This window comes from Acinonyx jubatus, chromosome E3 (genome assembly GCF_027475565.1).
Source record: "Acinonyx jubatus isolate Ajub_Pintada_27869175 chromosome E3, VMU_Ajub_asm_v1.0, whole genome shotgun sequence".
Classification (NCBI taxonomy): domain Eukaryota; kingdom Metazoa; phylum Chordata; class Mammalia; order Carnivora; family Felidae; genus Acinonyx; species Acinonyx jubatus.
In genome coordinates, this window is record NC_069398.1 from 28,483,407 (window position 1) to 28,494,797 (window position 11,391).

The 11,391-nt window shown below is 55.4% G+C and overlaps 1 protein-coding gene across 3 annotated transcripts; it reads right to left on the reverse strand.

Moving 5' to 3' along the window:
* Nucleotides 1-1,996: 1,996 nt before the first annotated feature.
* On the reverse strand, nucleotides 1,997-10,558 carry TRIM56 (tripartite motif containing 56). Of its 3 annotated transcripts, none has more exons than XM_027042045.2 (4): nucleotides 10,346-10,558; nucleotides 10,158-10,232; nucleotides 9,198-9,339; nucleotides 1,997-9,087 (listed from the first exon to the last, which is right to left on the reverse strand). In XM_027042045.2, the coding sequence occupies exon 4, from the start codon at nucleotides 9,084-9,086 to the stop codon at nucleotides 6,774-6,776; it is 2,313 nt and encodes a 770-aa protein (XP_026897846.1). In that variant the 5' UTR covers nucleotide 9,087; nucleotides 9,198-9,339; nucleotides 10,158-10,232; nucleotides 10,346-10,558; the 3' UTR covers nucleotides 1,997-6,773. The 3 variants fall into 3 exon arrangements, with proteins under 3 accessions (XP_026897846.1, XP_053069578.1, XP_026897845.1); XM_053213603.1 differs by having other exon boundaries at nucleotides 10,173-10,232; nucleotides 10,334-10,558; XM_027042044.2 differs by having other exon boundaries at nucleotides 10,334-10,558.
* Between the last annotated feature and the right edge of the window lie 833 nt (nucleotides 10,559-11,391).

Below are 11,391 nucleotides of genomic sequence, written 5' to 3' on the forward strand. Positions count from 1 at the left end.
GGAGGAGCGGGTCTGTGTGCCCTCCTGCTGACCTACAACCTCTGTGTCCCGGCCTCCCCCATAGGACTCGGGGGCCATTCTGTCTCCCCGTTGCTTTGGCTGTTTTCAGCTGGTAAGTTGATGGACTGTCCTGACCTGAGTGTTAAGGGGAGAGAAAATTTCTGAGGGGGAAGAGACGTTTTCTGAGTTAACCCTTGAGCAAAATCAAGAGCAGAGCGCCCCATTCCCTGGCCCTCAGCAGGAGGAGGGATGCTGTGACCATCTGCCTAGTCGCGTGCCCCGCCTGTGACATGTGCCCGCCTTCCTCCGCCCCTACAGTGGGGCCCCTGCTGCCCTTCTAGAGAGGGCGGCCTGACCCTGGCAGAGCAGTGAAGGGGAAAGAGGCCCCCAGAGTCTGTGGCCACAGTATCCTGCAGCAGACCCCAAGGCCGTGGGGAAAGGAGGCAGCCAGGCCTGCAGAAGAGGAGACCCAGGTCTGAGGGAGGAGGCTTGGCCACATGGCTAGGAACCCCAGACCGTGTGTGTCTGACCACAGAGGCAGACGCTCCGCCTTGGGGTTTGGGGCCTGGAACAGGCCGTTCTCCCCACAGTTACCGCTCACATGGACCGTGGCAGCCTCTCCTGCGGCCCGGCCCCCTCAGCTGCTGAGTCATGCTCCCCGGGGTTCACAGAGGCTCCGGTCCAAAGCCAGGCTGAGTCATTCGATGATGAATTGCAGAATTCTTTTTCAGGCTGTCACCGCAGCAGTGGTGGGCCCTGACTCCCACCCCCTGCTTCCCCACCAGGCCACTCAAAACATTGTCTCCTCCGCTGTCTTCTCTTCTCCGTCTTGCTCCCCCCACCCCCCGCCCCACCCCCCTGCAGTGAGCACTAGCCGCTGGGATGCTCAGAAGTATCTCTGAGTTTCCCTTCCTGTGTTAGATTCCAGTCCTATTATAGGGACAAGGGCCTGGTCTGTTAGCTCAGGAAGGAACCTCAGATCTCATTTCATTCGGCCGTCATTGACGAAGGAGAGAAGAGGAACATAGGCTTAGGATTCAGAGCTGGTTGGAAGGGCAGCTTCGGAGTCAGGATCCAAGAGCAAGCCTCGCCACCTTTGGTTTCCTTGTCTGTCAAATAATGCTAACGATTCCTACTCTGTAGGAGTTGAAGCTTCTGGAAGCCGATGGGTATGAAGCACAGGTGGGCGGGCACTCAGTAACTGCTATTCCATCTAGTGTATTTGATGGGGAAGTCAGAGGTTGTGTGAGTTAGAAATAACAACTGGGGCGCCCGGGTGGCTCAACCTGTTAAGCGTCTGACTTTGGCTCTGGTCGTGATCTCACGGTTGGTGAGTTTGAGCCCAGCGTCGGGCTTGCTGCTGTCAGCACAGATCCTCTGGCTCCCTCTCCCTCTGCCCCGCGCCCGCTGTCTCTCTCTCCCTCTCTCAAAAATAAGCAAACATTAAAAAAAGAGAGAGAGAGAACATCTGAGGTCTTTCCCCTTCTGGTTCAGCACAGCTGGGGGCAGGAGCTCCCTCAGGAGCTTTGGAGACTAGGTCAGAGCGGGTAGGTTTGGCGAGCAGGCACATGTTCCGCCCAGCCCTGCAGGGCCCACCGTGCATGCTGGACGGTGCCCACAGCTGCTTGTTTGGTTCCTCCAAACCAGAAAACAAGCAGAGACCAGTGGTGGGCACAGCCACCCTGACCTGGGCCCCTTGCCTGCCCCCCACCCCACTTCCACGCAGTCATTCCCCACCTGAGTGTGCCCACATTCAGTCCTGCTGAGCCAGGTCACTGGCTGGCTCCCACCGAGGCCTAGCCTGTAAGACACCTCTACCCAGAGGGCCCTCTGTCTATAGGTGGCAGTGGCCGGGACTAGGTGGGACCTCCTGCAGTGTCCCCAAGGACGAGATGTTGGCATCTTTGGAGCTACAGCAGGGGTGGCCATGATACCTTTGCTCTCTGGGCTTTGGTGTTGACAGTTCCCCACAGCCATGAATCCATGTAAGAAAAGGTTCACATTTTTTCAGAAGAATTTATTATGAAACGGAAGAAAAATACAAAGTACACGAAGGAATGAAAGAGTTTACAACACAGATTCTTCAGCCCATGGCAACTAAAACTTTGCTGGGCTGACCCCATGGGTACTGAGGTCTCGGTTCTGTCTCCAACCCTGTCTCTTGGCTGCTGAGCTAACCGGTTCAAAGTTTCTCCAGAGACAAGTCAAGTTGTCCTTCCAAACCTCCTTCCTAATCGCCTCTTTATATGGTCCCAAAGATTCCTCACCTGGGGCTTCAGGTGAGGTCTTGCCTGATCCCACTGTACTACTCCACTCTCCTGTCAAAGGTGTCTATGGTCCCCAGAAAACCTGTTTTTCCTTCTGTCCTGATCCGTTTAATTAAGCTATATTCATGAACCAGTTGGGTAGGCTGGTTCTGTGGTCTTCAGTCAAACTACCTATTTTCCTAAGCTTGCATCTGAACTTGATCTTTCTCCTGCCAGGAACATCTTCCTGAGTGCCCGCTCTGGCAGTTCTCTGCCCCAGCTAGTCCAAAATCGCCTTCCCCTCTGCTGAAACAGACCTCTATGCCCTGTGTCCAATCTCCCACTCAATTTACAGGATAGCTATAGTGTCAGCTGACCTGCCACGGAGAGATGGTCAAACACCTTGGCCTTGGCAACCACCTATTGAATCCTGCCCAGCTCAGATCACCGACTTTACCGATTTCCTTGGAAGATTTCTGACTTCTCTCTCAGACCTCTGCCCCTTTGGAATTCTCCCTCTTAAGCATGTATTAGGTAACATGGCTTTATAGATATAGTAATTATAAGATTACAGTGGAAGGGGAAGTTAGTCCCTCCCGAGTTATATTTTCTCTAAATTATCAAAAGATCAGGCCACGCTTGCCATTTTGAATTTTTCCTAAATGTCTATGGTTATCGGTCCTTAATTTAGCACAGTCTGGTTCTCAGCTGGCTTTTAGGAACAGCACTGAGTCTTAGCAAGCTGGCCATTGGTCCCTTCTGCTCCTACAATTACTGTTGTGTCTTACATATGGCTTCTTCAAATAAATGCGGCAAGGCAAAACGTCTCCTCCAAAAGAGAAACAGGTAACAACTCTACCCAGACCTTCTTGAGCTTTGACCTCGTCAACATGTTCCTATAACATCCCCATTCAGGCTTGCACTGGCAGAACAGTCCATATGAAGTCAGTACAAGTTGGCTGAGCTTTTTCCTAACCCACACTTCGGATCTGAACTTCATGGTATGCAAAACACTTCTCTGTGCTTCTCACCCAGCACTCATGACAACCCTGTGAAGTGGGTATGTTGTGTATTTTACTGACATAGAAATGGAGGTTCAGAGAGGTTAGGAGGTTAGCCAAGATCACACAGCTGTCTTGTGGAGGAGCCAGCACTCAACCTAGGTCTCTGCTACCTCATTCACTTCCCTTTAGACACAAAGACTACGAAAGAGGTTTTCTACCCACCCTCTCCCTACCGGGACGGCATGCTCCTTTCACCAGTATATGCACAACCTGGAAAGTTCCAAACACGAAATGGAATGAAAATTGTTACAAGCCCAATGTGGTGTGTGTGTGTGTGTGTGTGTGTGTGTGTAGGGGAGGGGTGTTGCATCTTTCATGATGTTCCTGATTTCTTCACATCTTTAGTTTAACCAAGAATTTTCTTTTGGTGCCGAGTGGGATTCCTAGGTCACGGGTAAGGTGATGGAGATTTTACCTCCATAGCACTCTCAATACTGTACTTCTCTTGCATTTCACGTTTTGCCAGTGTTCTGTGCCTTCCCACCCCTACCCCTCAACGAGGAAAAGTTAGTGCTTCCGTCAATCTTCCAATGCCTGGCTTCCCAGGATTCCTACAGCTTTCTGGAAAGCCAAGTGGTTCCCGCAGCTCTGAAGCATCTGTGGGATTCTCTTCTTGCAGCCAGATGGCGTTCCTGTGGTTCCAATGCAACCCTCAGAACGGCTCTGCTAACCTGAAGGTGTATGACCCCCTAGAGCCTATGACCTCCCAGGTCCCCCTTCACACACAATCAAGTCACCCCAATCTCACCTCTTTTGTGACTCAGAGGAGGGCCACCCCCCAAGAGGCATATGGTGGACTGTGTCCATAGTGCCCCCTACCAGAAATTTCTCACAAGCCAAGCTTTTGGACAGCTTGGTTGGCTGGGGCTTAGACATCTGAGGTGGGAAACCTCTACAAGAGTCTTACCACTGTCTGTTCATTTCACAGACATTTATTGAGCACCTACCACGAGCCATCCCTGTGCTCACTCTGGAAATAGAGCTTGCAAAGCAGATGAGACACTGCCCCACCCCCACCCCCGTACAACTTACTCTATACTAGTTGGTTCTGTAGAAATACCACTTGGTTTCCAGTTGTTCTGAATTAGTTGGTGAATTCAATATGACCTTCCCCTGTTTTGTGGACACTCCACAATGATCTGATCACCCGAGAGGACTCTCCAACCTCTGCAGACAAGCCTCTGCTCCTCTGCTCTGCCCTTCCTCCCTGCCAGGCCCTGGCCAGCTGGGATTCTCCTCCAGACTCCTGCCTCTTCTTCAACTGGACAGTCTCGTTTATACCAACTGACACATTCATTTGCAAATCCAATAGCTATGCTCAAACATCATTTCTAGAGGTGTATGTTTTTGAAGTAAATATTAAGCATATATGTTACCTAATGGTCAATAAGAACTGAAGTAGGAATGTGCATATATATGTACACGAAAGAACTCAGAACTCAGTCTCCCAAATCACTATTTACAAATGTTGAACATATTTCCACTCGGTAACTATTCAGACATACTTTTACCTTGTTGCTATCATTAAGTGGTCATAATCCCAAATTCTTTCTCTCTCTCTCTCTCTCTCTTTTTGCTACGATTGCATCACATAACATATTCTTCTAAATAGTTTTCATAGTTGTCATACGTGAAGGCAATAGCTCATGGTCCGAACAGACCACAAGCTGCTTGGCTGTCCCTCACAGCCAAGCAGTTTCCAGTCGATGACTGTGACATATAAGACGGCCACAAATATCTCTGTGCAACTCCTTTCTTCCTCTTGAATTATTTTCCCAGAACGTATTCCCCAAAGTGAGATAACTTAGTCCTATGGTCATTTCTTTTTACCTTTGTCAACTATTGCCAAATTGTTCTCCAGAAAGCATCACACTTTATAATGCCAGCAGTCTACCTCCCCATGACGTATTTTAATATATTTTTGGTGAATGCCAAGTGGTTGACTTTACTTTATAGTTTCCTAGTCCTGGCCTGTGTGCATTTCCTCCTGCGTACGTCGCCTGATTGGTCTTTTAACCAAGTAGATCTCTTGGTCACTGCTTGTACTGGAGGCTCAGCCCTTACTTGGACCAATTCTACATAATTTCCTCATCTTACTGGCTTCCCTTTCCTTTTCATTATTTTTTTGCTGTGTATACATTTCCAGTTTCTATATAATTGAATTTGTACACTTGACCTTGATGATTTCCCCCATTACTTCAACAGAATAAGCAACGACCTCTCCAGAAAAGGGTTTTCTTTTCCCTTGCACTTTCCCTCTGGACTTGTCCAAAATCCCTCTGGTCCCCATGAACATTCCATTGTCCATGATCCCTAGATTAAGATTCCCTTTGGTCATCTCACGACAGCCCCAGGCTCAACACGTCCACCTCGGTTCTGGTGCTGCCATGGCCCATGCAAGAGTACAGTGGTCGCGGCTCACCTCTGGCAGAATTCCCTGTGGGTTTCATCCCTCCACCCAGCCCAGCCCCACAACTGACTTCTCAAGTTTTCCAGCTGGTTTGGCCCCACAGTCCAGCACCTGGCCTCCAGGGTTAGGGTAGGCTGTTTTTCCCACAGTAATGGCCCACCTGAAGGCAAACTCCTTCACCCTTTAGTTCTGCCAAACCCAAATTTTCTCGAAAGGAATCACACCAGAAAACTAAGGGGAACTAAAAATAAGACTCTAGGAAGTATAAAGACATCAAAGCAGAGATTATACATCCTATGTAGGTCTTGCCTTGGATTAGCCTGGTGGTGGGAGGGGAGACCCTGGGGTCTCCCCTCTCATACTCAGAATCCTGTGTTTTAGACTCCAACCCTTCTGTTGGCACATTCACCTCACGGACTTTGAGGTACACACCTCTTGGCCTCAGCTGGTGTCTGTACTTGGTCCCCCACAAAGCCCACCCTCGGAGGGATCTCTACGTCAGGACTGTGGCTGGTTCAAAGTCCCAGACCTCTTCTGACCTGGTGTGTCCCTGCTTCCAGTCTGAGGGGAGCTGGGTTCTCAGCTCTCTTCTAGAAGGCACATGCCTGACATACCCCAAGCCCTTCTCGACTCGGAGCATTCCTTCTGCCAGCCTCGCCAAGACTCTCCTGGGTCATCCCATCGGGAGTAGTTTTGAAGAACGCCAATCAGCACAAGCTTACGAATTTCAGAAACTTGACCTACAAGGGTGGCGACGGAAGCAGCAGTCACCCCCCAAAAGCAGGAGACACAGTTAGCTCTCGGCGCACTCCTCCCTTCCTCCCCTGCTTCTGAGAGCTGTGGTCACACTGCTGCCCTTGGTCCCATCCCCACAACACCCTGAAGAGGGGTTAGCAGTTTGGCACTTCACATTGAAAGGTTGCCAGCCCCTGCCTTCCAGAAAACACCCTCAGCCACCACATCCCATGGCGGCCTTGCCTCCCTCGTCCCCCCTATAGCCCCAGCACCACCCCCCCCCCCGTCCCTCCCCAGCCCCTCTCCTGTCCTAGCCCTTTAACTATCAGGAGAGCGGACCCGAAAGACATGAATGGTCCCGTTACTGAGAGACACAACCAGGTGCCTGCCGTCCACCATGGTGGTCACCCTAGGCTTTTCCAGGCCATGATAGGCCGTCAGGAAGTCGCCGAGCAGTGACCCCTTTGGATCCAGGATCACCACCTTGTTGACCTCGCGAAGGGTCAGGAAGATGTAGCCTTTCTTATCCACGGACACAGAGCCTGGCTGGCAGCCATGCAGGCCTGGCCCCCGGTATTCACCAATCACCTGACCCAGACCATCACAGACCACCACGCTGTTCTGCTGCCAGTCGGACCCCACAAAATTGCCCTGGGGGCTGGCTGTCAGGAACACCAGTGCCCGCAGGCCCCTGTTGGCCTTGCCCCCAGGGATGAACCGGGTGGCCAGGCTGCCTTCCATGTTGTACACTTCCACGTGGCCTGACACACTGACGGCCACGCGGTCCCCACTCGGCATGGCAGCCACAGCGTGGCTGGCCTGGGAGAGGCTCAGGGCCCGGCGCCACTGCACCTCACCATCAGGGCTGATGAGGTAGAGCCTCGCGCCGGCCGAGAAGGCCACTGCTCCCTGCAGGGCAGCCACGCTACATGGGGAGCAGCCCTCGGGGACGGGCACCGCGCCCTTGTAGTCGCCATTGAGGGAGAAGCGCTTCAGCGCCCTATTCTGCTCATCCGCCACCAGGATCTCCCGGGGGCCAAAGGGACAGAGCCCTGTGATGCGGGGAGACCGCTTGTCTCCTGGCATCCGCGTGGGGAAGCTGCAGGAGAAAATGGGCCTGGGGAGGAGGCCAGAGCCCTCCAGGTTCAGCCCAGGCACTGGGCTGGGCTCCCGGGAAACTGACTTGAGCCTGCCTTTGAACTTCCTCTTCTTGTTGGATCTGCCACCCCTTGGGGTCTGGGCTCCTTCATCTTCTAGGGGTGTCTGGGCTCTGCCCTCTTTTGGAGTCTGGGCTCCGTCTTCCTGGGGTGTCTTGGCTCTGTCCTCCTTTGGGGTCTGGGCTCCATCCTCCTGGGGTGTCTGGGCTCTGTTCTCCTTTGGGGTGCAGGCTCCAGCCCTACTCTGGGGCTGGATTCCACCGTGTCTCTCTGATTTGGCTCCGTCCTCTCTCTGGCTCGAAGTTTCATCCCCTCCCTGGCTTCCAGCTCCTTCTTGCCCACCGTCCTTCTGGGGCTGTTCCTCAAAGGAGAGCCCTAGCAGGCGGCAGTTCTTGTCCAGGAGCCCAGGATGGAACTCCAGCTGGGGCAGCAGGCGGGGGGATGGCCCTGGCATCCAGGGACAGCCCTGCAGCTGCCGGAGCCTTTGGGCAATCGCCCCTTCCAGAGAAAGTATCTCGGCCTCGCGACCCAAGCTGAGCACCCGACGGGCAAAGGCGGCCGCCGCCCTGGCCACCTGCTCCCGGCCCTCCAGCTCCTCCAGTCTCTCCCGAGCAGCCTCCTCAGCAGCCTCTACGTGGGCCCGTAGCTGCCCCAGCACCTCCTGCTTCTGGGCTAGTAGGGCCCGGAGGACCCCCTCGGCCACTTCCTCCACCTGCATTCCCACCCTAGCTGCCTGTTCCCGCAGCCGGGCCAAAGCTTCCTTTTCCGTCATCCGGGCAGCCTCAAGCTCCGCCAGGTTGCTGTCCACGCCTGCCAACAGCTCCTCCAGGCCTGGCCTGCGGGCGCGCACAGCCTCGGCCAGTGGCAGGCAGGGATGGTCCAGGTGGGGGTCCAGGCGGCACTCGCGGCACAGCAGCTGGGAGCAGGGCTGGCACAGGAAGCGCAGGGCCTCTCCCGGGTGCTGAGGGCACTGGGCCGCCTGGCGCTCCCGGGCCTCCTCGTCGTACCAGCCTGCCCGGTAGCCCACCAGGTCCACCACCCGGTGGGTGTGGGTCTGCCGAGTGCAGCGGTGCCCGTCAGCGCAGGCCTGGCACAGGTCGTCCGCGCAGTCCAGGCACCGGGCAGTGGCCGGCCCCCCCGTGCCGGCCCCCCCCATCAGGGGACACAGCGCGCAGGCTGGCTTCCCCGCGCGCAGGTCTCCGCCAGCCCGGGCCCTCACCAAATCCAGGAGCCCGTTGACAAAGAAGTTGGTCTTGAAGGCGGCCACGCCCGCCGGTGGCACAGGCACGGTCTCTCGGCACTCAGGGCATCGGAGGTGGCCTCCCTCAGCCAGCTGGGCCAGGCAGTCCTGGCAGTAGGTGTGCAGGCAGGGCAACGTTTTGGGTGCCCGAAGCTGCTCCAGGCATATTTTACAGGCCAGGAAGTCGCTGCTCAGGGCTTCCAGTAGGGAGGGTGAGGATCCCTGGGAAACCATGCTGCAAGGGAGAGGTTGGGGTCAGAGGGCAGAGGGTACCTCCACGTTGCCTCCAGCCTGCCAGCCTGCCTCTCCCCCCATCCCCAAGCCCCACCAGGGCTGAGGTCTCACCTGAATGGCCAGGAACGTCCTTCTGGTCTTCCAGGGCCTGTGGCCGCTTGCTGTTGAGCTAGGGAGCCGCCCCTCTCCGGGCATACATTCAGCAAATGCAAAAAAGTAAATGCTTCCTGCCTTGTACCTTGTGCCTAGTGCCCTGAGAAAGAACCAGACCAAGAAGCCCAGCCTTAGGGAGCTGTGTGATGATCAGCACCCCAGGGTTGACAGGCCTGTTGGCAAGTGTGGCGCTAGCCCTGTGTGAGTAGTCCTGAGGCCCTGCTGGGGACCGGTGCAGGGGTGGGGTGCAGGGAGAGAGGACATAGCAGAGGGTCCGGCTGCGCAGTCACCTCTACTTGTGGCAACTGGGGCAGGGTAAGGGGCCCCAACTCCTGTAGTCCCTCACACCTGTCTTCTAGACCCTGGGAACCGCATCAGGGGTCAAGGGGCCCCACTTCCTGCCCAATTACCCCTGGGAGGGTTCTGGAGCAGGTGGAAGTAAGGCTGTGGGGAGCGGGCGGCCTTGCTCTCCTTCTAGCTCTTAGACCTTGGGGGTCACCGCAACCTGTGCCTCATCTCCTAGAGGCCTTTCTTTCTACCTGTCCTGCTGAAAGAGGCCTCAGCTTTCCTAGAAGCCTCTGAAGGGGAGTTGTGTGGACCCGTCTGTAACTCCCCCCCCCCCCCCCCCCCCCCCCGAGATCCCAGCACAGTGGACAAAATCCTCCAGGAAGAGACTGCGGGAGGGGGGTGTTCCCCCAAACTTCTGGAGCGTGGGGTCCGGGAGGACAGGCCAGAGAGTGGGAGGAGGCCTTTCCCAAGTAAGCCTCAGGCCTCTGGCCCCGGAGTGGGGCGAGGTAGGGTGCTCCCTCCCACCCTCTCCTCTCCTCCCGCCTTCCGGGTCCCTCCCCTCCCCCTTCCTCTTCCTCCCGCTCCCTTCCCCCAACGCCTTCCAGCTCTTCCGTCATCCGCCCTGCTTACCGGGTCTGAGCTGACCTTGGGCTCCGGGACGGGGCGTGGGGGGCCCGGGGCCTGGAAGCCGCTGGGGCTGGGTGCCTGAAAGAGAAACAAAACTGAAAGTAATGGTACTTCTGCAACTTCCGTCCCCAGCCCGGGACACCGGCTCGCCCGGCCTCAGGCCCCGCCTTCTTCCCTACCCCAGGCCGGACCTCTTCCTCGGGAGGGGGGGGCCTCCACCCCTGGCCGGCGCGGCCCCTGCTGCAGGCCGCGGGGCTCGGCGGGGCTCCCCAGGTGGCCCTGTGAGATCCAGCATCAGGATCCGCTCAGCCAGCTAAGTGTGTTTGTGGCACACGCAGAGGACCTGCCCGAGGACGCGTCCTCTGAGGGGAGAAATGAGAGCTCCTCCTCGGTTCAGAGCCATGTAACTAGAGCCCAGCCCTCGGGCCAGGCCTCCATGAGGCGGCATAGCTGCCAATCTAGTCCTAGGTGGGGCCCTGCACGCCTTAAACCTTTGCGAGCCAGGGGAGAGGCAGAGGAACCAGATGAGTCCGCGAAGGCTTCCTGGAGGAGGCATCACTTGAGATGAGTTTGAAGGGCACAGAGGAGGTTGGGAGGAAGAACGCAGGGAAGAACATTTTGGGAATTGGGAACAGCAAATCGGTGGGCACAGAGGAATGAAATACCCCAACTCTCCCCAGTAGCTCCAAGTATTTGGATGGTTTATGGGAAGGGACGTGTGTGGCGGCAGATGATGTTATAGAGTGACGCAGAGGCCATATCATAGAGGGCCTTATGGTGTACATGAAGGAGTCTGAGTTTTATCCAAGAAGTCAAAAGAAACCATTGAAGGATATTTTCCCCAATATCTTATGAAAAATTTGAAGCACAAAAAAGTTGAGGGAATTGCCACAAATACTCATATACCTACCACTTAGATTCTACAGTTGAGATATGAAAGTTGATTTCTTGCGTATCTATTCCTGTATGCATCCCTTGGTCCACAGTGATGGGCTTTCAGCAGGATGCTGAACCAAGGAGTGCTCACTCTGGCTGCAGGGTCCAGGTAAAAAGTGGAGAGGCTGGAGCAGACCCAGTGGCCGTAGGACCTAGCGGAGGGTGGAGGAGGATGGAATCCTTCAAGGAGCTATTGTTGACACCACAGCACTGATGACTCACCCTGGGGAGGGAGGTGAAGGAAGGAGGGCAGGCTTTGCGAGTCTGGAGGTGAGAAGGGAAAAGTGAGGCTGGCGACATC